Here is a 27,232-nt window from a genome sequence, read left to right as displayed (position 1 = left end):
GGTGGCGGCGGCGGCGGCTGGGGGGTTAGGAGAGTCTAGGGGCGAAGGGATCATGAGAGATTCAAAAATGAACACAGAAAGCCTGTTTCATCGTGTAGCACTTTTTGCTTCTTTAGTTTCTTTGGAGATTTTTGAGGTTTTGCATTAAGCGTCATATTAGGCCAGAATTTCTGTTGAATCTAAATATTCTTCTAAACAGTGAAGTGAAAGGAAGGTGCCCTTCATAAAGAACCGCTAGAAATCACGACCTACATAATGGTATGATGTTGTCAATTTTGAGTATAAGCTCTGGTGGCTTTGATTTTGATTTCTCCAAAAAGCCTCATACCAATAGAGATGTATACCTTATTTATAAGCTCGTGATCATCACGAATGTGACTCCCTCTTAACATCCTCATCATGAACATCTTGGTTGTACTAAATTACTTGCTTTTCTAGGCACATAATATTATTAGTCAATTTAGATTTTCCTATTCTACTTTCTTTTTCTTTTTTAGAAACTTCTGGTAGTCTTGTTTGAGCTGGAAGATTTTGATTTTGTTTAGTCTGTTTTAGATCTGCAAAAACCATTAACTAGTATTCTGTTTTTTATTTTGGATGGATGTAAGCGACCTGCTTCGGCCTTTGGGTACGTCAGTTTAAGTTATTACTAGATAGGGAATATGAACTTAAACTTTTAGTCGCTTCATCGAGGACATTATATCTTTTCTCAAGTTATCTTGTGTTGGTAAAATTAACATGTATGGTATCATATATGACAAAAAAGAGTGAATCGTTTAACTGGCACTTCCCTATACTTCCCTATACCTTATTTTAAGGTAACATTTTAGATCTCACATCTAGAATTGAGTTATTTTATTTTTTCTAATTATGCACTTTTTGTCTTTCTTAGGTTAAATTAGAATCAATTTTCATATAGAGATGTAATTGATTTTTTTTTCTTTTGTGATTTAGAAATTAAATAAACCCGGCCATGAAAGCTTATTATATAACAATATTTTATTTTTTAATTTTGGAGAACCAAAAATGATACCCATTATCTCTTTTTTAATGTAGGCACACTTTCTTCTCCCCTCAGTCTGTAATAAGGCAATTTGTATCATGTTGTGGATGTTGGAGTCTACCATTTTATTATTATTATTATTATTTTCTTGAATATATATATATATATATATATATATACAAATATAGTACAATTCTTGTTTATTAATTGTATTTTCATTATGCAAATATTTGTTTATTTTATACAAAATAGTTTCTTTTTTGTATTCTTACATCAAATACTATACTTTAGGTTTAAATAAATTGTATTTTTCCTTCCATTTTATAAGTGTTCATCACTTATCTTTATTTTCATTTAATAATTAAAATAAATTAGTTTATTAATTTAGTAATAAACAACATATATAACTCAATTTATTTTTATAGAAATCTAAAGTGAAAATTTTATAAAGATAAAAAATAATGACAATAAAAATTGAATTATTATAGACAAATAATGTATACAAAATCAAATCATCTTAAATTAATATAAAAATTTATTACCTTCATTTCCAAAAATATTATCGACCCGATAATTCATGTTATTAATTAAATTGTTATAAAGTTAGAACAACAAATATAAATTAAATTGTTATAAAATTAAAATATTATAGACGACGAAAAAAAAAGAAAAAGAAAAAAGTGAGACCAGGTCAGAGACAGATATTTATCTTATTATATTATTGAAAATATGTCAAAAACTTTCATATGACTAAGTCAAACTGGATATGTTTTAATTTTTTTACATTAAAAAAAATGAACTAAAATTCTCCGAGCAAGATTCTATCCTGCTTTCACACTTTTCCGGGCATTTTCTATTTTTTAATGTATATTTAATTTACTTATTTTATAGAATCTTACAAATGTCTTTTTAAGATTATATAACTTATTAAAATGATGTAATGATATTATTATTATTACCAGTTTTAATATATGTCTAAGTTAATTTAATGGTCTTTCGGTTCAATACGTGTAGTAATTATTAGTCGATGGTAATTAACAGAACTATAAAATTCACTCGAGATAAGTGAACAGAACTATAAAATTCACTCGAGATAAGTGAAGCTGCCGTCTAAATGTTGGGCTCAGGTCGACTAGACCTAGACCCAAGAAGATCAAACCTCACTTAGAGGCCAACCAGAACCAAGAGCCGTCTAAATGTTGGGCTCAGGTCGACTAGACCTAGACCCAAGAAGATCAAACCTCACTTAGAGGCCAACCAGAACCAAGACCTGACACATGATCTACAATTGTCGAGTTCTTGACTAACCTTAATTTTGTTCAATTCATCACATGATTTCTCGAGAATTATAACTTTTTCTTCATAGAGAGTTAGAAATGACATATACTCATCTCGTATCTTAATTGAGATCATGTAGATCCACTCCGAACAAATTCGTGCTTCAATGAGTTGGGTAGGTCTACTTATTTTATTATTTTCTTTTTTTGATTTTGAATCTTTATAACGGATTAAAACATGTTTAGAATCCAATACTAGGATAAGGTGACTTAGGATGAAGCAATCAAACTGTTAGATGAACACGACTCTTCACAATAGTATGATATTGTTCATTTTGAGCATAAGCTCTCATGGATTTGCTTTGGGCTTCCCTAAAAGGCCTCATCCCAATAGAGAGAGTATTTCCTTGATTATAAACCTATGATCATTCCTTAAATTAGCCGATGTGGGACTTTCATCATCCAACACCTCTCCTCAAACAAAGTGTGTCTCCCCTTAATCGAGGCTCAACTCCTTTGGAGTCTTAGTCATTTTTTACTGTCTTTAAGGAGGCTTCGATATTTGAGGATTTACCAATCTATTGATACGACTAAGTTTAAAGCTCGACTCTAATACCATGTTAGATGAACACGACTCTCCACAATTGTACAAGGCCTTTTGGGAAGCCCAAAGCAAAGCCATGAGAGATTATGCTCAAAGTGGACAATATCATACAATTGTGGAGAGTCGTGTTCATCTAACAAAAATTACTTGACTTCGGATAAGATGACTTACAAAAGAGCAAGAGTTCAACATCGGGATAGTATAAACCTTTAGGGGATTAAAACGAGCTTACCTTGATTGATTTAGGGCTTCCATTTAAAAATTCGAAAAAAGTTAGGATAAAGTTAAGTACTAAAAAAAGTTATTTAAAGTGAAGCTTCCTCGGCGATTGGAACCGGTGGCGATCCGAAACCGGTATCGTTGCCCAGCTGTCTTTTTTGAGCACGTGATAATATCTTCCTCATTTGGTCTCCGTGTCTCATCGGCGTTCCAGCTGTCCGCCACGTCAACACCCACTCATTTTTATATATATACTCCCCCTCTTTCTCCCGCTTCCCCGACCAAATCCACGTCACTCGAACTCTCTCTTCTTTACTGCCATGTCATCCTACCGCCCCGCCGTCTTCCGCCGCATCACCGAGGAGCAGGAGGTCTCTATCATCGTCGACGCCCTCACCCACGTCGTCTCCGGCGCCGCTGCTTCCGGTCTCGAGTTCCGCCACGACGATTTCCTCCGCCGCCTCCTCCTCCTCCCGCCTTCTACTAACAACGATATCGCCGCCGCCTTCTCGGGTTCTTCAGATTTCGACACGTGTCAAGACTGCAGAATCAACGGCTGCTTGGGCTGCCACTTGTTCTCCGCCCCCTCCTCCTCCTCCTCCTCCTCCTCCTCCTCCACCACCCGCCGTATCAGACTCCTGAAGAAGAATTACAGAGGCGTCCGCCTGCGCCCATGGGGCAAATGGGCCGCCGAGATCCGCGACCCGAAACGTGCGACCCGAGTCTGGCTTGGTACCTTCAACACCGCCGAGGACGCCGCACGTGCCTACGATGAAGCCGCCATTAAATTCCGCGGCGCACGTGCCAAACTCAATTTCCCCCTCCCTAACAACTCATCAACGACTTCCACAACCACCTCCGCCGTCAATGAACTGGCAGTAGCTCCAAGAGCATCTCCGATGAAAATGGAGGCGAAAAACTACACCTTACCGGAGATTTTCAAGGTTGATGACGATGACGAAAACGACATTCAACGATTGATCAATGACTTTGCAGGCCATTCAAATCCAAACCATTGAGAAAATTCTTTCAATTAATTAGTTTTTTTACAATTAGTGAAAGAAATTTTCTCATAGTCAAATTATTTGTTTTTAAACAATTGCAAATAGCAATTGTTAGAATGAAATTAAAAAATTCCTTCTTTTTACTAGATATCCAAAACAGTGTAATCATGTTATGCCACGTGTACAAGTAAAAGACACACGTGCTTAATTGAAGATCTTAAGTCAATTGAATCAGAATTAACACGGATTCATACCTAGCTCGTGATTAATTAAACTATATAAAAAGGGGATTTGGGGATTAAATTAAATTAAATTAAATTAAATTAAATTAAAATAAAATAAAATTAAATTAAATTAAAATAAAATAAAATAAAATTAAATTAAAATAAAATAAAATTAAATTAAATTAAATTAAAATAAAATTAAATTAAAATTAAATAATAAAGGAAAACCCACCTGAAAAGAGAGAGAAAAAGTATAATTATTAAGATTGGTTGGTCAAATAAATGAAGTGCTGCGGATTTTCTTGGTGGGTTCATATACTCGGCCACGTTGAACCGGTTTTTTAGTCACGCGGTCCACACTTAACGGCACAAACCGTTTTAACGTCCCGTTTCCTTTGATACGGCCGTGCACTTATCTTTTACTATTATTATTAAAAAAATATTGTTTTTTTTATAAAAATTAATTTTATTTTTTTATATCCTAAAAATGAAAATTAAAAAACTAAAATAATCAATTTTAAATAAAAAATGAATCAAAGTTATGAAATTAAATGTTTATAATTAAACTGGGTGAAACCAAATAAAGAAATACAAAGGACAATAATCGCGCCAGGTAGGGGTCGAACCTACGACTTTCTGCTTAGGAAACAGACGCTCTATCCACTGAGCTACAGGCGCTTTTGCTTATAAGTATTAATCAAAATTAGTGGATCGAAAGCTAGGTCGTATACAAAAGAAAGAATTGGACTCGCGCCAGGTAGGGGTCGAACCTACGACTTTCTGCTTAGGAAACAGACGCTCTATCCACTGAGCTACAGGCGCTTTTACTTATAAATATTAATCAAAATTAGTGGATCGAAAGCTAGGTCGTATACAAAAGAAAGAATTGGACTCGCGCCAGGTAGGGGTCGAACCTACGACTTTCTGCTTAGGAAACAGACGCTCTATCCACTGAGCTACAGGCGCTTTTACTTATAAATATTAATCAAAATTAGTGGATCGAAAGCTAGGTCGTATACAAAAGAAAGAATTGGACTCGCGCCAGGTAGGGGTCGAACCTACGACTTTCTGCTTAGGAAACAGACGCTCTATCCACTGAGCTACAGGCGCTTTTGCTTATAAATATTAATCAAAATTAGTGGATCGAAAGCTAGGTCGTATACAAAAGAAAGAATTGGACTCCTTATAAATATTAATCAAAATTAGTGGATCGAAAGCTAGGTCGTATACAAAAGAAAGAATTGGACTCGCGCCAGATATTAATCAAAATTAGTGGATCGAAAGCTAGGTCGTATACAAAAGAAAGAATTGGACTCGCGCCAGGTAGGGGTCGAACCTACGACTTTCTGCTTAGGAAACAGACGCTCTATCCACTGAGCTACAAGCGCTCCCGGTCTAAACTTAACATAATTAATTTTCTTTTCTTTATCTTCATCGTACAGCTACGAACGTGTCAGTTCTTCCTCGTGCCAAAATCGCCATTTTCATGCACCCATTCTGTCTCCTTGATTCTCAACAAAAACCTGCACAAAACAGAACAAAAAGGGAAAAAAGAAGACCCATCTTTCTCTGGTGGAGTAAAATTCCCCCCCTCCACCACAAAGGGATTCAATGAAAAAATCCAGAAAAAACAAGATGACCCTTCTCATTTCCACCTTCTTCTTCCTCCTCCGCCTCTCCACCGCCGCTCCACCCGGTCCTCGAGGTACCCCATTTCTCCAATTTTCACATTACTCTCTGCAAATCCACGATTTCATTGACTAATTCTGTAACACCATCTCGTTTTCCCCCCAAATATTTGCAGGGTATCTTCTCAATTGCGGTGCCTCCCAATTGGCCCCCAAGGTGACCGTCGGCAGCCTCCAATACATCACTGATGAGGGCTTCATCTCCGTTGGGAACATCACAAAGCTTCCTGATCCACATCTGGTGCCGACTCTGTCAACATTGCGCTATTTTCCCGACAAATCGGCCCGGAAATACTGCTACATGATTCCGGTGCTTAAGGGAGGCAAATACATGGTGAGGACGACGTATTACTACGGCGGATACGACGGCGGGAAGACTCCGCCGGTTTTCGACCAGATTATAGAAGGGACCAAATGGAGCGTCGTTAACACGACGGATGATTACGCCAGTGGGTTGTCGTCGTTTTACGAGATTGTGGTGGTGGCGATGGGGAAGATGATGAGCGTTTGCTTAGCTAGAAACCATCATACGGATCCGAGTTCGAGCCCATTCATTTCAGCTCTGGAGTTGGAGTATTTGGATGACTCTGTTTATAACACCACGGATTTCAAGAACCATGCTCTCAGTCTGGTTGCTAGAAGCAGCTTTGGACCTGAAGCTGATGTCATTGGGTAGGTAAAACTTCTCTGTTCTTGACAACATTGATCTTTTTCTTCAACCTTTTGTGTTCTGGATTGTGATCTAGCTTGATTTTGCTCGTATTCAAAACCCAGATTAGAATTGATATGATCTGAAATGGGCATGTTTTGGATAGAAATCATGGTGTTAATGAATCCAAAACGTTCTTGTTGAGCTTTTCCATATGAAAAACCATTTTAGTTAGTGTCTATGATCTTGTTAAATAGATCATTTAGTAGAAACTTGATGTTGATACCGTTAGGAATCACGAACCTCCACAATGGTATGATATTGTCTACTGTCCACTTTGAGCATAAGTTCTCATGGATTTGCTTTTGGTTTTCCCAAGACCTTATAGAACTTATACCAATGGAGATGTATTCCTTACTTATAAATCCATGATCAACCCCTTAATTAGCCGGTGTGAGACTCCTCTCCCAACAATCCTCCCCTCGAACAAAGTACGTCATAGAGCCTCCCTTGAGGCCTGTGGAGTCCTCAAACAACATCCCCTTAATTAAGGCTTGACTCCTTCTCTGGAGTCTTCAAACAAAGTACACCCTTTGTTCGACACTTGAGTCAATTTTTACTATACCTTCGAGGCTCACAACTTCTTTGTTCGACATTTGAGGATTCTATTGACATGGCTAAGTTAAGGGCACGGCTCTGATACCATGTTCGGAATCATGAACCTCCACAATGGTATGATATTGTCCACTTATTTTTGGGGTCGGTTTCTTTTCTTTTTATGTTGGGTTGTGGAGGTTGTAATTTCAATGAAGAACCTGTCCTGTCTCTAACCTTTTGATGAATTTTTGGGACTTGAAATTTGAATGTGGAGTTAGCTTTCCAGATGATGTATTCAATCGGCAATGGCATCCATTTCTTGATGAGCATCCAGTGGTAACATCCCATGTGAACATTACTCCTTCAACCTTCTGGAATCTGCCACCAACGAAGGTGTTTTACAATGGCATGACGACGAGCCGGGGAAAGTCGCTCAAATTCAACTGGCCTCCGTTCCCACTTCCAGAAGCCTACTACTACATCTCGCTGTACTTTCAGGATAATCGGTCGCCGAGTCTTTATAGCTGGAGGGTGTTCAGTGTTGTAATAAATGGCAAGACTTTCTTTTCAAACCTCAATGTCTCTGCTAATGGTGTGTCTGTTTACAGTGCGAGATGGCCTTTGTCTGGACAGACCCTCTTAGAACTAATCCCTGCAGACAACATGCCTGTTGGCCCTGTGATTAGTGCTGGTGAGATCCTTCAGGTTTTTCGCCTCACTGGAAGAACGTTAACTAGGGATGGTACTGTTCTTCTTCATAAACTTTGATTAGCGTTTTCGGTTTCTTTATATTCATATAACATCAAACAAAGCAGAAAAGGAGGCGTGTTCGTGTTCTTGTTCTTGTTCTTCTTGGTTTGACAAAGCTTCTGTTGTATTCTTTGAATAATTTGGTAGTGATGGCAATGGAGGACTTGGCACGAAGCTTGAACTACCCGCCCCACGATTGGAGCGGCGATCCTTGCTTGCCTAAGGATCATTTCTGGACTGGAGTTACTTGTTCAGATGGAAAACTTGCTCGAGTTACCACTTTGTAAGTTCTCTCAACACTGTATGTTAGGAACCACAACCCTCCATAATGGTATGATATTGTCGACTTTGAACATAAGTTCTCATGTTTTTACTTTTGGTTTCCCCAAAAGGCCGTTCCCTCCCAACAATCCTCCCCTCGAATAAAGTACACCATAGAGCCTCCCCTAAGGTCTATAGAGTCCTCGAACAACCTCCCTTTAATCGAGGCTCGACTTCTCTAGAGCCCTCGAACAAATGGTATGAACGAAGTATACCATTTTTTCGACACTTGAGTCACTTTTGACTACACCTTTGAGGATCACTATTTCTTTGTTCGACACTTGAGGATTCTATTGATCGAGCTAAGTTAAGGGCATGACTCTGATACCATGTTAGGAACCACGAACCTCCACAATGGTATGATATTGTCCACTTTGAGCATAAACTCTCGTGACTTTGCTTTTGTTTTCCCCAAGACACCTCATACCAATGGAGACATATTTCTTACTTATAAACCCATGATCATTCCCTTAATTAGCCAACGTGGGACTCCCAACAATCCTCAGCTAATAGTCAATGTGGGACTCCCTTCCAACGTGGGACCATCCTCAACGTTGGCTAATTAAAAGAATGATCATAGGTTTATAAGTAAGGAATACATCTCCATTGGTACGAGATGTTTTGGTAAACCAAAAGCAAAGCCATGAAAGCTTATACTCAAAGTGGACAATATTATACTATTATGGAGGGTCGTGGTTCCTAACATGATCAACCTCTTAATTAGCCGATGTGGGACGGAGAACTCCGTTTTATGTCTTGTTGCTGATGAACTAAGAATGGGTATTGAACTTTTTCTCACTTTTTTTAAGGAATTTGACAAACTTTGGCTTATCTGGGACGCTTCCTCCAAGCATAAACAATTTAACTGCGCTCTCTCATCTGTAAGTGATTTTCTTTCTCATCGTCAAACTTAGATATCTATTTCTTGATTGATGACTGCAATTGTGTTTGCAGTTGGCTTGGTAACAACAAGCTCTCAGGCATTATTCCTGATATAGGTTCATTGAAGGAGCTACGAACACTGTACGTTTTCCAGTCGATACCTCGTTTACTTATCTCGAACTCTCTTACCTGTTTTATAACTATGTTTTGTTGATCAAGGCATCTGGAAAACAACCAATTTGAAGGGATAATTCCTCACTCGCTCGAGAAGCTTCCGCATATTCATGAAGTGTGAGTCTCGACCTTGATTCTTAGCTGCAATATGATCTTCATTCTTCATCTGAACTGCCCTCATTAAGTTTGCTTACTCGAATTCAACGGCTTGATGTTTTGGAATAGAAAGATATTCGATGTCGATACTGACCCTTTCTCTCCATGTAGTTTCAAGAGATGATCCCCAATGGGTTTTTTGATTGATGACTTTTATGATTACAGATTTCTCCAAAATAATAACAATCTTAAGTCGAAAGCTCTCGAAGCGCTGCAGAAGCTAGGCATACACATCGAGTAAGAACACGGATATGTGTGCTTCAAGTTCGGCTTGATTAGCAATTTTTTGATCTGATGTTCTTCATTTTTTACACTGTTTTGTTGATTCTTAGGTTGTAGAAGCAGAAATCTATATGGCTATCTCAAAGGATGGAAGAGAATATATGAAGAAGCTTAAGAGTGGTAACTTTTAACATAAATGGCTTTGCAATTATCAGAAGTTTTGAAGTAATTGTTGCAGAATTGGCTGTATTATGAGAATCATATTATCATATTGTTATTTTAAAAAAAAAATATTTTCATATGTTCTTGAGTTCGAGATTTTAATATCCATTGATATTGTCATTTTATCGATATTTTTACTATATTTTCATGAAACTTGAGAGCTCGAGATTTTAATTTAAACCTTGCTTATAAAACTCATTAGAGTACTTGAGTTAGGGAGTCGAGTTATCTAATAACAAGTCAAGCCCACTACTAATAAATATTGTTTGTTTTGGTTCGTTATTTATTATCGTTAATTTCACGATTTTTAAAACGTGATTGCTAGAGAGAGGTTTCTACACCCTGATCTTGTCTCCTCCTCCATTCGATGTGGAACCTCACATATCTAGTCTATGAAGTTTGACATATTAAATTTAGTGGCTCAACGAGTTGGCTCAAAGAGTCAACAGTAATTACGTTTCAAAACATTCTTATAAAAGTAGAGTTTATTCCCAAAGATCACTACAAACACACTCACTTTTACATATTCCTTATAACTTAGTTTGAGGCAACTTTTACTGCAAGTAAATAATTTTCAATTTCCTCACATTCATACATCATGGGTTAAGTTTGTATAATTCGAATTCCATTCGAACTTATATCAAAAAAGGCAAAATAATTTTTTTTTTTTTTGAAGGCATACTCAAATTTATGCCATGTGTCTAGAAATTATTCCAAAGACGATGTGGCTAACCTTTTCTAGCTCTTGTGCCAAATTTGTATAAAAAGGAAGAATAAAGCGAACGGGAAATGAAAAGATATGAAGAGACTAAAGCCGCATAGAGGATTTTGTCCGCACTATTTGGTTATTTCGACAAATATTTTGACCCTTTTAGTATTACAATGTGTTAGTGACTCTAATTGAAGATGTCTATTTACTCGACCTTGTGGAGACCTACTTCAAACGGAGTGAGAGATTTTTGTTTAAATGTGAAATGGAATGTGGAGAGATTTTTCACAGTTAGCTAATGGGATCAAGGACAGAGATTATTCTCCTCCCCCACCCTTAGATAAGGGAACCCATCCCATGAATTCTCGGTGGGAATCCCGGCCTCAATTCCTGCAAAAATAAATAGCCTCAATTCCTGCAAAAATAAATATTTTTGCAGATAGGGAGATTGAAATAAGAGGTGAATGAGGAAAGATTCTACGTCTTTGCTCGTTCCACTTCGAGGACATCTCTAAAACATGAAAGAATTGTTAAAAGCAATACTAGGAGACATCCAAGAGTGAAAAGATTAAATAGAATGGAAGTGAAATGTGGGTAAAATCAGCCATAGAAATAGAAACCAAGCTGAGGATGAAGAAGGGCAGAGAAAAGTAGAAACTTTGTACAGAATCATATTCTTTTCTTTCTTCCACCACAAGTTTTCAGTGAATCAAACCCATTTTTCACTATTTATAAACCCTTTAAACCCATCTGTGTTCATCTTAAATTTCAAGATCGATCTTCCTTGTTTCTTACAACAAAGAAAAAAAAAAAGACCAGAGCAAGCAATTTTTCAGTGCTTAAAAACCCTTTAAATTCATCTGGTTCGAGTCCTCTGTTTCAACAACAAAAAAACAGAGCTACCCTGTTTTCGGTAGTGAACCACAGAAAATCCATCTGGGTCCGTCTGAAATTTGAAGATCAATCTTCTTTTTATTCAACAGGAAAAAAAAAAAAAAAAAAACAAAAACAGAGTAACCCAAACAAAAAAATGCCAATGAACTCGAACCTCCTGGACCTGCAATACAGTGTCTTAAAGAAAAAGTTCCTCCGGGAACCCTCCCGTCTGTTCTCCTTCAAGAACCGACAGAGCTCAGGACTCCGGCAGGCGTTGCAGCCGAGCATGGAGGAGATAAAGCAGATCTTCAAATGGTTCGACACTAACAGAGATGGGAGGATCTCAAAGCATGAATACAGGGGAATTCTGGAGGCACTGGGGAGAGGGAGCTCCATGGAAGAGGTGCAGAAGATTTTCAAGGCAGTGGACACTGACGGCGATGGTTACATAAACTTGAACGAGTTTATGGAGGTTCTCCGGAGCGGAGTTCAGACTCGAGAGGTGGAATCTGCTTTCAAGACGTTTGATGTGAATGGGGATCAGAAGATTAGTGCCGAGGAAGTGATGAGAGTGTTGAAGGGATTAGGGGAAAAGTGTAGCATTGAGGATTGCCGGCGGATGGTGAGGGCGGTGGACAGGAACGGCGACGGCATGGTGGATATGGATGAGTTTATGACAATGATGACTCGGTCTGCAAAGTATGTTTAGAGGATGAGAGTTTCAACTTTTAAGGTTCTTTAATGGCGTTTGATTGTTAAAAAGTGTTAGTATATTGTAAAGGCTTTGTATAAATTCGACCCTACTATTATTTCCATCCCATAACAATTCCAACTTCTCTTTTAGTTAAACTGCTTCGGGTGAATCGAAACATGATAACAATGACATTTTTTATAAGCTTACAAACACTACTTTCACTCGTAAGTAAGTCTATATGTTTTGTTACCACTTTCTTCTACTGATATTTTAATAAACCAAGTCAAGGTTTAGAACTAGCTGGGATTCGAGTGATTCTTTCAACCTAATTGAAACAGAGGAGAAAAAAATTTCAAACCCAATAATTACCACTGGGACGTTTTCTTTTGCTAAAAGCTTACTAATCATCTATCAGGAGAAGAAAACTAGCACTTTCCAATTCAGTTCCAACAATAAACAGCAGGAAAAGAAGAAAAAAAAAAAACGATGATAAGACGAATGATTAAATATCAGGATAAGAAGAGCGTACATTATAAATCAATGGCTAGCTCGTCTCCAATCGGTACCTTGTTTCGTAGTTCGCATAAGGATATTGATGGTCTAACACTTTACATCGAGCTGCTATTGGGAAGATAAACTCATCAGGTACATGTTGTGGTGTGTTCAAGAATGATGGTTTACCAGTAATCCCCACATGAACATTTACCATCCTTGAAATGATGAAACCGTTTGTTGTCCCTTACAATCAACTCTCTCCCAACAATTCTAGACATGATTTTGATGGCATTGTGACAGTCACCACAGATCCGTAGGTTCTTAATGATCCTAAGAGGCGTTCGCGCCGGTGTACTGATCAATCCATATGCAATTGCCAATCGTTCACTATGATACAGCAATGCCTGCTCTTTGGCCTCTTGATCGATATCGTGAAGAACATATCTAGTATCTGGCACATACCCTTGTTCTTTCATTGCCTTCAAAGCCTTTAATTTTTCATCATCTTTGTAGAGAGTTGGATTTCTGAATTCAACAATCCTGTTCTTCCCATCAAGCATGCTAATTGCAGATCGCTTCTTGGGAGGTGGCGTTGGTATCTTGTTAGAGGCAGCTTTCGTTGGGTCCAGATCAACAATTAGCTCCTCTGCATAGTCCTCAAGATCAACATCTCCATGAATTTTAGCATAGTTCTTCAAAGTCTCCCATACCTCGACTGTGGGCTCTATGGGCAGTTTTTCGACATACTCAAAAGCCTCATTGATGTGTCCAGGTTCTCCAAGAATACCTAAAAGCCCCAAATAATGATCCATATCTGGGTTGATATGGTAATCATTTTTCATCGACTCAAAGTACATAAATCCTTCTTCCACAGCACTGGCACTAGCACAAGCAGACATAACAAAAAGGAAAGTTTGTGAATTGGGTTGCAATCCCAGCTTCTTCATGTTCTCAAACAACTCCAGACCCTCATCACCCAATCCATTATCGGCATATCCTTTAATCATCAGATGCCAAGATTCAATACTCCTATCAGGCATATGGTCGAACACTCTCTGTGCATCGCTCATGCTCCCACATTTCCCATACATCTCAAGCACTTTATTATTCAATTGCAGATCGCTTCTACAAGTTGACTGTAAAAAGTAATCATGAACTACTTTAGCATTGTCAAATGACTTCGACTTCCCACATAATTCAAACAACTCATGGAAACAATCAGCATCAGCTTTAACACCTTCTTTCAATAATTCAACAGCTTCTTTCAACTTCCCCTCTCCACAAAAGCGCCGCAATTCATCAATAGGAGATACAAGGGCATTTGGTGCGTGATTTTGAGCACCATGCCCTTGAATCCCAGCCTGATTATTCAACTGATAAGAATTCTCTGCTTGTAGGTTCCGCTGACCAGGCTTCCCAAATTGTGGGAGTCCCTGATTTTGATTGCTCCATTGGTTAGGGGCTCTTTGTTGCTGATAATTGAAATTTTGAGGGTTCGGCTGCGAAGGATTTTGATACTGCGGGTAGCTCTGATTTGGAGGATTCCACGAATTAGGGTTACCGCCTTGAGTATAGCTCTGACCCTGCCGGGGAAACCCAGGATTGGGGTATGAGCTCTGATTTTGACTCCGATTATTCATTTGATTACTAGGACTTCCCAGTTGAACATAGTCGCGATTCTGAAACTCCGAGAACGACTGGTTATTAAAATTTCCACTCGGACGATGAACCTGGCTCGGCGAGCCCCGCTGACCCTGAAGATATCGAGGGTGAGACGAAGAAGGTTGTTGCGGCGGCGTAGGGAAATTGGAGAAATCGTCAGGGAACGCCGAGGTGCTTAGGGCTTTGATTAGGGTCTCTGTTTGGTTTCCGCAAGAGAAGGTGAAAGTTGAAGGGAGAGGAGACCGTACCTTGATGAAGGAGGAGATATGAATGGGGGTTCGAACACGCCGGACCGCCATGAGAGACGCCATTTCTGATCGGAAAAGGCCTAAACCCTAAGGAAAGGTTCAAAGAAACCTCCGCTAATGCAAGCTTGAGAGGCGAAGAAAAGAAACTAGACAACTGTTTTTCACAAACTTACATTGGGCTTATACCTAGGCCCATTTTCTTACAGCGGCCCAATTTGAAATAAATACGTTTAATATTATCAGAAGAAATAAGAAATAAATACTTCTGTAAATTTTATATTTTCAACCTCAAAGTACTATATATATGTGTGTGTACATGTATGTGTGTATGTATGTGTACATGTATGTGTGTATGGTGTGAGAGTGAAAATTTGAACATCCGACCTCAAAATGTCTATATGAAAATTAGCAAATTATGTTCATTTTGTTATTATTATTATTATATTTATTTATTTATTTTAAAATAAATTTAGGAGTGACGCTTGAACGATTAAAATCTCTTTCGTCATGTTCAAATTTACTTTCAAAAATACTTTTAATCCTTTATCTGGTTGAAATCGAAAGTATTCAATTAGTTTTGAGCAATTAAATACATGTTTGAGAGTAATTTTAAACTTGACAAAAATGATTTTACTCCAAATTTCTCATAATATACCTAGTAACATCCACACAAGAAGGTGTTGAAATTTTAAACCTTAATTAAGAACATATGTTTTAATTAATTAAACTATACAATCAAGTAGGAAGAATCAGCTAAAACATTGATCGTGCCATATTTTATTTTAAACATCTAATAAAGAATGAACAAGAGTGGTAAAGGAACAACCCCCTTTTTGTTTGGTTATCATGCAAATTTTGATCTCTTGATTAAGAGTCTATGTTTTAACCACCTATACGGTAATGGTCCAGACCCACAGCTAATAGATAATGTCCTCTTTGATGAAAAATTCGGAAGAAAAAGTTCAAAGAGAATATTTGCAGACAGTAGGTTTGAACCGTTACATGAACTATTCTGTCAAGCCGGTAAAGAGAGTTGATCGTGCCATATTTTACCCTCCATAAACTCAGCCATCCACAGCCCGTTGGAGGGAGGGAGCTTCAAATCATAGAACAGCCCAGAGAGAGAGATAAGACTGACAAAATATCCTAAAAGCTCTCAATTTTTTGTGTCAAAAAGCCTTGGTTAGGGATACTTATAATAAACCTTGTGGGGAGAAGAAGGCAAATCTTGAGCTACTTTTTCCCTGGCAGAGAAAGGAAAGTGAAAGGCTAATTATAAATTGAAATTCATTATCTTTTCAGACATCCATTACCAATTCAAAGCATGTGAGAGAGAAACTGTTGTGATAATAGCAATAATAGAAGGAAGGTCTAAATGAACAATGATACCTTTACTTCCTGATCTTGTAGTTCTTTTGCCACTTGTTTCCAACTGGGAGACGCCGGAATCCTCGCCGTTAGCTGCTTTATCTTCAGATTTATTAGCCCTGGTTTTACGCCCCGATGATCTAGTAAACTTTTTTCCACTTTTTTCCAAAGGGGATACATTTGAATCCTTGCCGTTATCTCCTTTACCTGATCCAGTATTTCTTTTGCCATTACTTTCCAATTGGGTGACATCAGAATCCTCATGGATGTTTTCTTTGTCTTCTAAATTGTATGCCCTGATGATATACACCTGCGAATGCAAGGCAAAGCCCATTTGAGCAGGGAAGTTCACAACTTGGAACAAAAAAAAAAAAAAAATTCAGTCATTTCTGTGAGATTCCAAGATTAGTGAGGGAATCTTTATGTCGACCTAGCATCACTAGAATAATTCTAAGTCAATTACTGCATGAGACAGGAAAAAATGAATTGAAATGAGGATTAGAGTGGGTTTATAAGGAAGAAATACATCTCCATTGCCAAAAGCAAAGCCACGAGAGCATGCTCAAATGGAAGTTCGTGGTTCCTTACCGTGGAAATATAGAAATGCTTAAGAATCTCTACAAACCATCTTGAATATCCCATCCTGCCTCCCCGCACTACAAAAATGTATTCCCCTTGTCTTTAGGTGTTGCTCATGGCAACAAACAGCTATAATCACTTTCCTACATGTTTTTGAAGAAGCTAGTACTGTTCAAGACATGCATTTACTTCTTATGGATATGAACAATACTTTATGTAAGATACAATATGACTGTACGGTGTCCTTTACCTCAAACTAAATGTGCTAGATTAATTGTGCATAGACCCATTAAACTTGAATCACATGAAAAGATGCTTGGCCAAGACAGAATATAATTTTCTTTTCCATGTAATCACCTTGAATTCAGTCGGCTTATTTAACTGAAACACCAAAGTATCCCCATCTACTAACTGGTGATCAATGGAAAACCCTCTCCAACCACCACTAAGACCTGTTTTTTCGGCAAGGTATTTTGTTTGGAACTCATTTTCATCCTCGTCCACCAGAGTTAACATTTCATCCTCAAGGGGAAGGTGTGCCTTGCAAAAATGAACTGGGAGACCCTATAGGAAACTCAATAAGACAATATACTTCGTCAAATTATAAGCTTTATATAACCAATCAAAGCTGAAAATTCAGTAAAATTATATAATAAACTGACCAGCCAAAATCCCCCGGTGACATGTGATTGAAGCATGGGCTTCACAAAACTTGGGTATCTAGACTCCAGGCTAGATTGAAGGTCTCGTGCTCTGTCAATGGCATATTGCCTTTCCACATCTGAAGCATAAACCCGATTCAACAAATCCCTCCTTTGATAAGTCCTATTCGTCCAATTTCATCCCGTTTTTAAGTGAAAAAGACACCAAATAGTGTAAAGTAATTCAAAACAGGATTTTTTATTTTGCATACCTTCTTAAACATGCAAGTGGTTCAATGGGCTCCTGCAAATACCAATAAGATTTAAGCATTCAGCTATAACTAAATGATTAAATTAGAAACTGACCAACCATTGAACAACAATTTTCTTCACCGTAAAAGCTTAATTAAGCGTGTCATTTCAGTGAGAACAAGCTAAATAACATTCAAAATGGCCACTGTTAAAAAACTACAGCATTCCTTCTCTGAAAGGATAATCAAAACGAAGAACTCAAAGCCTACCTCCTTATAGCTTGGAGGGGGCTTATCCGCAAAACGGCTGGATCTTCTCACACTTAAGGACGAGATATCGAGTGGCTGACGAGGACGCTTTAGCTGCTTCGTCTTCAAGAACAAAAAACAAAGAGAGACAGAGAGATCAAGTTTTAAACTCATTGATATTAGATCATAAACTATTTTGAACAACGGAAACCTACCGGAGAGGATTTAGGGCTGGAAGATTTCAGAGCATCGGCTAGCTTGTTGAGATTAAGTTCTTCCATCCTCTTCTTATTCTCCTCCAACCTCTGGCGTCGGCATTCCTCGTAAGTCAGGTTCGATTCCACCATTTTCCTGGAAACCAAACAGCAGCGGAAGATCCGTCTCCAATCCCTCAAATCGGCAAAGAGAGCAAAATGAGCAAGAAAGTGAAGCAAGAATATGACCGTTGTAGACTTCTGTGGCGGAACTGAAGCTTGTTCCCTTAAATTTTCTGGTGAGGGGCTCTAGAGAGAGAATTTCGAGCGCCACTACAGAGAGCTCTGGATTTGATTTGAATTCAAACCAAGCTACTATTGGGCTCAAGCACAGCTATATACCAATGAACAATGGAGATGATGAGGTGGATTGGGCCTGGGCCTGGGATTAATTGGGCTCTATATATTGCTAATTGAAGCCCATGTTACTCAAGGCCTTTTGGACTTATTTGGAAAGCCCATGGTCTTTAGTTGGATCTAAAATGGAGAGATGTTCATGGTTAGGGTACTCATTTATATATGTATATTGATTTATTCATTTATTTATTTATTTTCAATTTATGTCTAATAAAATTTTTAATTTTTAATTGTGTTGAGTATATATATAAATTTAAAAATAGATGAAAGGTTTGAGACTAAATTTGTAATTTTTTAAAAAAGCTAAAAAGTGTTGTTTGATGAATCTACCTAGTATTAGGTCGTTGGTCAGGTAAAGGTTGACTAAGCCAATGATGTTTAGCTGGTCTTTTCAGATATCAGTCACACTAGAACTGAGACACGACTCGAACTTTCTGGAAGACAACAGTGAGGAATCTTAGACAATGGGTGAAAGCCCGATCCAACAATATCGCGTGAGTGAAGAAGGGCAATGCCGCTTGTAAAGCTCTTTCGTCGAGTGCACGATCACGATAGGACTCAAGAGAGAAGCTCAAGCTAACTCCATGCCAACAGCTGTGATAAGACAGGAGGACAACAACTAAATAAACACAAACCTCAAAATTTGAATTTGTAAGCTCGACTCAAGAGTGAAGAATACATATGATCAAACTGTGTTCAAAATCCAATAACAGTCCAAGGACCTATATAAAGTGGTCTAACCCAAATGACGTGACTACACTCAGATGGTGTGACTCACCCACATGGGTCGCCCACTCTTGTGTAGTGAACCGGCTCATGTGGGTCAGCCACCTTTAGGTCGTAAGTCAACTCATACATGCTACCTATGGCTAGTCGGCCTAGAAGGGTCAACCATTATAGTTAACCCATGCCCCGATTTTATATTTTTTATCTTCACATACATGTTTTTAAAATAATTAAATAATTATAATTAAAAAAAAAAATAGAAACAATAGCATTGGTTGACAACAAAATGGGTGACATTATTGCAAATTCCAACCTTTATTTTATTAAAATCATTTGTGCTTTCCAAACAATTCTCTCTCTTCCATATTTTAATTTTAATTTTGGGTAAAATATGATTCTTTAATAATTTCATATGGTTTGTTTAATAAATAAATACTACTCGTTTCTAAATGTATTAAAATATTAATAAATTTTTTTATTCTAAAAATTAAATATTGGATATGAAATTTCTTTGATTTATTAAAAAATAAAATGGACTATTATATAGTTTGATTTATGTTGAGAATGCATCATTTAAGAAAATAATCCGAATATAAATGAAACATTTTGTGAAAGATAATGCTGCCCATTTTTTCCTGTTTGGTCCCACTAATAATTAATATGATTTTAGGTATCTAATGATGAATAATTGGTTGGCATAAGTGTTACAAATATAGAAAATTCATATATTATTAAACTATAATCAACAAAATATCCATCAAATTTCTATCACTATTTTTTTAAAAAAATTAAAATCAATTCATTATTAGATAATATATATAGAAGTGAAATTATAAATTTAGTATATGAATTTTGAATATTTATTTACTTGATCGCTAAATTTGTAAAATTACCAATTTTAATTAATTTTTAAAATTATTTATTAGATACAAAATTGAAAGTTAAAGAATTAAGATTATAATTTAAATATCGATAACCATACAAGAATATACTTAATATTATTTGAGGGTCGAGTTCAACATGTCAATATATGTGCAACTAACATTGTGTCTAAACATTTTTAACGCTGCATTAACACGCTTTAACAAGAATTAAACAAGGGTAGATTGATACAATAGAAACCTCCGGTAAAATGCCCACCTGTAACTCAGCAAATAAAGTACATTACATAGTCCGTTTTAGGGATTGGTGACTTACCCATTCAGTAACTTTGGCAATGGACATTCAAAAAGTGGGGTACTATCGAGTTGGGTGAATTCAATAATAGACGTCAGTTGGCATTCCAGCCTTCCTTCTCCAAGATTTGTAACAACCCAAACTCACCACTAACGAATATTGTCCAATATTGTTCATTACGTATTGATATAAACCTCACGGTTTAAAAATGTCTATTAGAGAGGTTTTTATATCCTTATAAGAAATGTTTCGTTCTATTCTTTAACTGATGTTAAAATCTCACAAATAACATGAAAAACTGACTTAAATAGACAATTCTTAGTGTTTAGTTGATACTCGGTGTCTCGTAATTTAAAATTGAAGCCAATATATATATATATATATATATATATACATATATATATATATATATATATATATATATAGTAAGGTGAAAGAGTGAGGAAAAAGGAAGGGAGAAACATTGGAAGGAAGGAACCAACCTCCATTAAAAAGCAACATTCTGTCTCCCAATTTGACTTTCTCTCTCCTCATTTATTTTTTAATTATTTTATATGCTTATGGTTTTTTATTTTTATTTTATTATTATTAAATAATAAAATAAATAATTAGTAGGGAAAAGGAGGGCGAAGGGGGGGCAGCAGATCCAAAGCAAAGGATGCTGGGAAGACCCCCACACCACTCCACGTGCACCCCTCTTTCCTGCATCATTCCTCCCTTCCCTTCTCTATTTTCCACCCCATAATTTTAAACAAAATTCCTGAAAGAGATCACTGGTTAACATATCTGGTTAGATTGTGTAGTGCTCCCAAGTAAGTCATCGAGGATGATGACTAGTTTAAGTAAGGGAGAATGTCACAACTTAACTATGAAGAAAGTAGGTTGTGACCCTCACATTGCGACAATAGAAGTGGTGACCCTCAAGTGGCCCTCCTTACTCGAAAAAGTTATATATTGTTTAAGCCAATTGTTGTTGCCTTTTTGCTTGCATGCTATATACCACAACACTCTCTCTTTTTTCAAAAACTCTCTCCCCCGATTTCTAAAATCTTCTATTGAAATCAAGACTCGAGGTTTGTATTCACGTTGCCTGACCGTAGGCAACGTGACTCAAAGTAGGCTTGACTCACTCAGTGCTGAGAGTGAGTGCCACACAATTGCCAATTCCACTACCTAGAAACCACAATTGTGACAGCTTGGTGAGATTACTAAAAACGCTAAACATAAATGTCTAAATTAAAAAAAAAAAAAATTAACAATATGACTAAATTGAAAAGTAACAAAATATTAGCATCATGAAACCATTTTCATAAATAATTTCATTTCAATATGCTGTTTATATGTATACAAACAACTCAACTATAATTTCTAAGAATCAATTAAATACTTGTAAAATATAATACCAAGGTCAATTCAATCATTGCGTGGGGTTGCAATAAAATTATGACACCACCAAATTTAATGCCATAAATGAATTTACAAGTAAGAGAGAGATGAACTGATTCATCGGTAGAAAGAGAGAGTTTAGATTTTGAATCGAATAATAATTGTGGAAGAAAAAAGTGAACAAATGTGGTCTGAAAACTTGACAGGATAAATGTGTCTTCTTAGTATGTTTAAGATTTGACATGTGTAGCATACCACAATCCAATTCATATATATATATATATATAGTTGCTACAATTTAATCATCTTAAATCTTATCTTATCACCCAAAATCTTAGAACTAATCAATCTACTTTCAAACTAATCTAAGATGTCTACTTTCAAACTAATCTAAGATGTCTGGTAATTTAGGGAATGTTCTTGGGATTCTGAAATCAAATTGTTTGTAACCCCCAAAATTTTAACAAACCAACACTACAAATCAGTCTCTAAATTCTTATAAAAGTAACAATTTAGTCCAATGTAACGATTCAGTTGTTGTACTTTCAAACTTTGTAACAATTTAATCCATAAACTTTAAAGCCTGTAACGATTCCTCTGATCAATTTATCGATCTACATGTGTAGGAAATTTCATTCAACTTTAATAAAGTTTTCTCAACCAGGACTAAATCGTTACCAACTGTGAAGTACATGGACTAAATTGCTACTCGTTAATACTTAAGAATAAATTGTAACAAATTTGAAAGTACAAGAGCTGAATCGCTATAAAGCTAAAGTTCATGAGCTGAATTATTACTCTATGAAGGTTCGGGGCTAAGAGATCTGTGTTTTTTGAACCTCAAACCTAAATCCTATGGATATTAGTATGAGGGTGTTTTTTTTTTCACAGATGATATCAAGATTGGACAGTAACACAAATGATTAGAATCATAGAAACTTTTGGGTTATTATGAAATATGAAAAAATGAATAGTTACTTTGGAAATCTTGATCCAGTACAAAAGAGCATATATAAATTATATGATAACATATTTCATCATCTAACTTATCTTAAATGCAACATAATTCCACAAATGTAACACTATCACAGGTGACAAAGAAGTTGCAATTACTGTAAAAGAGTGAAAAATTTGATCCCAGAGATAAGATTTTGTCTCAACTCAAAGGGAAGAAAAAAAATTTCCACAAGGATAAAGACTTGTGTACCTTTCTCCATTTTGTGTTGAAGGGGTGAATCCAAATTAACCCTCTGGAATTGTTGAGCTAAAATGATCCCAACAATGGCTTCCTCTTCTCCCCTACATGGTAGCTAGCTAAGAGAATCGTGCCCTGTTCTTATTCTGAAAGAATATTCCACAAACAGCTCTTCAGATCTATTCCATAACAAAAAATTCAGAAATATGGAAAAGGAGGAGATTACACGTTTCCCTTTTTTCTTCACGGAGAATAAGCATTCAAACAAAACACACTTTTCTTACACAAAACGCAAGCTCAAAAAGTGGCAAAAAAAAAAAGGAAGAACTGTGATGAACATGACTAACATTTGTCGTGAATTCAAAGTGAGAATTACAGAAATCTATGCTCAACTATGGACGAAAGACACAACATAGGTTTGAGTTCATGAAAGGAAATGATCAAAGGACGGCGGCGGCGGCGGCGGCGGCGGTTTCTATGGGCGTGTGAGCAGTGTGTGTGTGTGTATACTGAAAGTATTTAGTTTCGGAGCTTCTGTTATGGAGTTGAAAGCTGTACAAAAGAAGAAATTAACAGAGTCTCTTTCGGAAGGAAAGAGTTCGAAGTTTTTGGAAAACTATGGAGGAAATCGGAGAAATCCAGATCCCGGAGGAGGCTTAGCTTGAGGTTAGCTGGTGTTTCATGGCTTCAGGCGAATCCACTGGTATCGGCCTTCCAACGGCACATCCATTATTATATCGAAGTTGTACCTGAACAAGACGAACGCGAAAAATTGAATCGATTAACGAAGAAGAAGTAGAAAGTTAGTTAGGTTTTGGTTCGGCTAAAATGCGCGGAATCAGAGAGGTTATCATGCGCGTGTAGAAATTGTACTCACTTCTCTGAGAAACGCTTCTGTTCGTACTTCTCGGCCTCAGCGAAGAAATCTTCGATCTCAGAAATCGGCGGCGTCTTCGGACGATCCGGTGGTTTCTGATTGTCAGTCAAGAAGTTCGTCGCCGGAGAGTCCATTTCGTCTGAATCTCCGTGGAGATTGCTCGTTGGAGTGCTCTCTCTGAAGAGATTCAAATTGTAATTATAACTAAAAGAAGAAGAAAGAAACAGAAATTAAACATTAAACAGAGTGAGAAATGGCGAAAGAGAAGATCAAGCGTTTCAGAATCTGTTTCGATGGAGGAAATTAAAAGGAAAATAGTAAAGTGCAATGAACCTTTGAATGTCGTTAACAGGAATCGACTCTACCGTTTCGAAGCTCTTGGTCTGCAGCTATGGCGCATTGAAGATAAATTTCAATAAATACGATAAAAAATACGTACAGACTTGAATTCTAAACAAACATTTTGTAGAAACGGTCCTGATTTTATGAGTAGAACTGAACTGAATTAAACGATGAAGAAACGAACAAATCACGAACTGAAATTTTTTGCAGGAAAAAGTCGCGGTAATATGAAAAACAATTTATCTAAATTCAATTTCAACGGAGAATATAGAAAACATGATTTATGAACCGGTTACGTTTAATGATACTTTTTCTTCTTCTCCATTTTCTCGCTAACCAAAAAACAGAGACTCAAAATTAAATACCAAATTCCAAACAAACAGAGAGGTAAACTCCTCAATCAAAAATTAGAAACTCACCTCCAGATCTTCGAATTTCACGACGGTGGCCTTCCCGCAGTCGTTACTGGAGCTACAAGAAACCGGAAACTGATCCTCTGAAAAGCCATCTCTCATCTCACCTCCGGCGACAATGTCAAGGGAATTCTTCTTCTCCAAACGCGACAGAGACGTTGTCGCATTCTCCAACCACAAACAACGGTCTCCAAGGTCAGACCGAGACGCCGACGGCCGCAATCTCTCCGGCGAACCGGAAATTCTCCTCCTCTTAGACATGCAACCAGCATTATTCGCCGCCGTCATCACCGCAACTCGCTTACAGTCGCCCATCGACGTTTCCACCTCCAACTCGAACTCTGCTTTCATTGCCTCTCCAAAACCATTTCTAGAGAGAGAAAAACAAAAATAAAGCAAGAGAAGGCTTAAGGATCAGAGATCCGACCAGAAAGCGGGGAAGTGGTTGCCGCTTATGTTGGTTACCGACGACGGTGACGGAGAGCCGGCGATCCTGTTTCAACGGTTGAAAATCGTCAATCTCCGACGCGGCAATCTTTGTTTATTGCTTGGAACGAAGTCGTTGCGAAGATTTTGGGCAGCTTTTGGAAATACGAATCCTCCAACTTCTTCATAATCATAACAATTTCAATCCTTTTTTTTATTTTTATTTTAAATTTATTTTTAAAAGTAATTATACTAATTAGTTTTTTTTAAAGATAAAATAAATTAATGTTAAATTAAGCTTGTAAGACAAGAAGTAATCAAAGTCTAATCCAATTATGTTATAATTAGTTTCATATAACTCGTTATATGAGAATTATAGTGTTGCTTTTCAAGTTTGTGTAGCCTTCAACCTCGAGAATGGTGGGTAGCGTGACGATAAAACGTGCAAGGTGAAGTGGGGTTGGGGGCTTTTGTCTCACGACATGAACCTCGTTGGGTACGAGATTGTAACAACTCTAAGTTAGTAGAAAACTAGGCTCTAATACCAACTGTAGTGACTGTAGGTCAGTTACAGAGATAATGTGGTGTTACCTCCTAGCCTTGAGCACGCTTGATGATGATTAGTGCTGCAGTGGCAGAATGTGCATGGTGAGGTCGAACGAAGTGCATTTGGCGTATGACATGAACTTGACTAGACACGGGATGTTTGTGTTGCCTCCCAACTCGTTATATGAGAATTATAGTGTTGCTTTTCAAGTTTGTGTAGCCTTCAACCTCGAGAATGGTGGGTAGCGTGACGATAAAACGTGCAAGGTGAAGTGGGGTTGGGGGCTTTTGTCTCACGACATGAACCTCGTTGGGTACGAGATTGTAACAACTCTAAGTTAGTATAAAACTAGGCTCTAATACCAACTGTAGTGACTGTAGGTCGGTTATAGAGATAATGTGGTGTTACCTCCTAGCCTTAAGCATGCTCGATGATGATTAGTGCTGCAGGGGCAGAATGTGCATGGTGAGGTCGAACCAAGTGCATTTGGCGTATGACATGAACTTGACTAGACGCGGGATGTTTGTGTTGCCTCCCAACATTGACAGACCCTGATGATGGTGAGCGGTATAGATGGAACGTGCACAATGGCACGAGATTATTGTAGCAATTATGGGTTAGTTTGCGTTTAAGATTTAGATAGCTCACATAATCGATCACTGATAGTGTCTATTTTAACTGAAAATTAAGGCAATATAATGTAAAAGTGGACGTAATACCTAAATATTGTATGATTGCATGATATAAAAGACTAAAATAGATAGATGACATGACATTACATTTTTTGTTACAATTTAATGAAAGGGTTGAAATATAATTTTGTTATTTATACCTAACCTTATTGATGAATATTTAAAGTTGCTCATGATCCTTACATTTTTATTAAAATTTAGCACATTTTCATACTAAACTTAGCTCCATCCCTATTAATATTATAAATCCATGACAAATAAATTGGGGCTAAATTAATAGGAATCTAGAGTCACATGGATTCAAAAACTCACCTCTAAATAAACTTTAAATTATTATTATTATTATTATTTATCCTTAAAACTTTTAAAAGTTTTAATAATACTTCAAGTTAAAAATATGATTTCCTATTTTTTTTTTTTTTTCAAAACCTTTAAAAAAATACCCTTAATTTAAAAAAAAAATTCAAAAACATTTTTTTAACCTTTTTTTTATTTAAAAATTCTTATTGGTACCACGTTTAAAAAAATAATAAACTTTCAAAACTAACGTTAAAAAGAAAAATAATATAAGGGTAGATAGATGGTTTATGTCCATATTATTGACATAGAAACTTTTTTAATTTTTTTATTTATAAAGGTTAAAGGACGATAATACTACTTTTAAATTTTTTGAGTTTTTTTTAACATATATTATAAATGTTAAAGATGTTTTTTAGAGTATTTTTAAAACAAATATTAAAAGTTTTCATCTATTATTATTAAAAAAATTAAAAGTGTTTTTTTAGAAAAAATACTAGTTTAAGAGTTTTTTTTTTAATTATTAATTTAGCCTTATTTTAAGGCCTAATCTTCTATTTAGGTGGGTCATTATATATATAAATATATAAGTTTCAAAATGTTGCATTTTTACTGTCCAAATAATTTCACAAATTCTTATAATTACATTAACTAAATTCTAAATTATCATAGTGAATCAATTTAATGACTTTGTTAAGATGATCTTCTTTGATCAAATTAACAAAATAGACAATCAAATGCGAGAATAATTATTTTTTAATAAAAAAGCCTTGAACAAAA

General features: G+C 36.6%; 6 protein-coding genes and 5 non-coding genes across 16 annotated transcripts; 3 read left to right on the top strand and 8 right to left on the bottom strand.

Annotated features, from left to right (window-relative positions):
* Positions 1–3,399: 3,399 nt before the first annotated feature.
* LOC111471006 (ethylene-responsive transcription factor ERF109-like) lies at positions 3,400–4,302 on the top strand. The gene has a single exon (XM_023116679.1). The coding sequence runs from the start codon at positions 3,424–3,426 to the stop codon at positions 4,120–4,122; it is 699 nt and encodes a 232-aa protein (XP_022972447.1). The 5' UTR covers positions 3,400–3,423; the 3' UTR covers positions 4,123–4,302.
* A 634-nt stretch (positions 4,303–4,936) lies between these two features.
* On the bottom strand, positions 4,937–5,009 carry TRNAR-CCU. The gene has a single exon. It is a non-coding gene; the product is annotated as a tRNA-Arg (tRNA).
* A 71-nt stretch (positions 5,010–5,080) lies between these two features.
* Positions 5,081–5,153, bottom strand: TRNAR-CCU. The gene has a single exon. It is a non-coding gene; the product is annotated as a tRNA-Arg (tRNA).
* A 71-nt stretch (positions 5,154–5,224) lies between these two features.
* On the bottom strand, positions 5,225–5,297 carry TRNAR-CCU. The gene has a single exon. It is a non-coding gene; the product is annotated as a tRNA-Arg (tRNA).
* A 71-nt stretch (positions 5,298–5,368) lies between these two features.
* On the bottom strand, positions 5,369–5,441 carry TRNAR-CCU. The gene has a single exon. It is a non-coding gene; the product is annotated as a tRNA-Arg (tRNA).
* A 205-nt stretch (positions 5,442–5,646) lies between these two features.
* Positions 5,647–5,719, bottom strand: TRNAR-CCU. The gene has a single exon. It is a non-coding gene; the product is annotated as a tRNA-Arg (tRNA).
* Positions 5,720–5,841: 122 nt separating this feature from the next.
* LOC111471003 (probable LRR receptor-like serine/threonine-protein kinase At5g59680) lies at positions 5,842–10,075 on the top strand. The gene is made up of 9 exons (XM_023116676.1): positions 5,842–6,036; positions 6,136–6,691; positions 7,544–8,007; positions 8,163–8,298; positions 9,146–9,217; positions 9,291–9,359; positions 9,438–9,509; positions 9,714–9,785; positions 9,881–10,075. Exons 1-9 carry the CDS (start codon positions 5,943–5,945, stop codon positions 9,885–9,887), a joined length of 1,542 nt encoding a protein of 513 aa, XP_022972444.1. The 5' UTR covers positions 5,842–5,942; the 3' UTR covers positions 9,888–10,075.
* A 1,313-nt stretch (positions 10,076–11,388) lies between these two features.
* On the top strand, positions 11,389–12,370 carry LOC111470987 (calmodulin-like protein 1). The gene has a single exon (XM_023116655.1). The coding sequence runs from the start codon at positions 11,732–11,734 to the stop codon at positions 12,284–12,286; it is 555 nt and encodes a 184-aa protein (XP_022972423.1). The 5' UTR covers positions 11,389–11,731; the 3' UTR covers positions 12,287–12,370.
* A 290-nt stretch (positions 12,371–12,660) lies between these two features.
* Positions 12,661–14,808, bottom strand: LOC111470986 (pentatricopeptide repeat-containing protein At2g15690, mitochondrial-like). Its single transcript, XM_023116654.1, has one exon. The coding sequence runs from the start codon at positions 14,737–14,739 to the stop codon at positions 12,949–12,951; it is 1,791 nt and encodes a 596-aa protein (XP_022972422.1). The 5' UTR covers positions 14,740–14,808; the 3' UTR covers positions 12,661–12,948.
* Positions 14,809–15,844: 1,036 nt separating this feature from the next.
* On the bottom strand, positions 15,845–18,327 carry LOC111471078 (B3 domain-containing protein At3g19184-like). 3 transcript variants are annotated; one of them, XM_023116766.1, is made up of 8 exons: positions 18,208–18,327; positions 17,980–18,115; positions 17,786–17,887; positions 17,537–17,568; positions 17,286–17,448; positions 16,981–17,187; positions 16,066–16,354; positions 15,845–15,920 (listed from the first exon to the last, which is right to left on the bottom strand). In XM_023116766.1, the coding sequence occupies exons 2-8, from the start codon at positions 18,109–18,111 to the stop codon at positions 15,910–15,912; spliced, it is 936 nt and encodes a 311-aa protein (XP_022972534.1). In that variant the 5' UTR covers positions 18,112–18,115; positions 18,208–18,327; the 3' UTR covers positions 15,845–15,909. The 3 variants fall into 3 exon arrangements, with proteins under 3 accessions (XP_022972534.1, XP_022972536.1, XP_022972535.1); XM_023116768.1 differs by having other exon boundaries at positions 17,786–17,878; positions 17,980–18,327; XM_023116767.1 differs by having other exon boundaries at positions 17,786–17,881; positions 17,980–18,313.
* A 4,736-nt stretch (positions 18,328–23,063) lies between these two features.
* On the bottom strand, positions 23,064–25,088 carry LOC111471081 (cyclin-dependent kinase inhibitor 7). Of its 4 annotated transcripts, XM_023116770.1 has the most exons (5): positions 24,956–25,088; positions 24,497–24,860; positions 24,069–24,124; positions 23,736–23,939; positions 23,064–23,607 (listed from the first exon to the last, which is right to left on the bottom strand). In XM_023116770.1, exons 2-5 carry the CDS (start codon positions 24,839–24,841, stop codon positions 23,538–23,540), a joined length of 675 nt encoding a protein of 224 aa, XP_022972538.1. In that variant the 5' UTR covers positions 24,842–24,860; positions 24,956–25,088; the 3' UTR covers positions 23,064–23,537. The 4 variants fall into 4 exon arrangements, with proteins under 4 accessions (XP_022972538.1, XP_022972540.1, XP_022972539.1 ...); XM_023116772.1 differs by having other exon boundaries at positions 23,736–23,912; positions 24,497–25,088; XM_023116771.1 differs by having other exon boundaries at positions 24,069–24,118; positions 24,497–25,088.
* Between the last annotated feature and the right edge of the window lie 2,144 nt (positions 25,089–27,232).

This window comes from Cucurbita maxima, unplaced genomic scaffold (genome assembly GCF_002738345.1).
Source record: "Cucurbita maxima cultivar Rimu unplaced genomic scaffold, Cmax_1.0 Cma_Scf00048, whole genome shotgun sequence".
In the NCBI taxonomy this organism is placed as follows: domain Eukaryota; kingdom Viridiplantae; phylum Streptophyta; class Magnoliopsida; order Cucurbitales; family Cucurbitaceae; genus Cucurbita; species Cucurbita maxima.
This window is presented reverse-complemented; position numbering and strand designations above follow the sequence as displayed.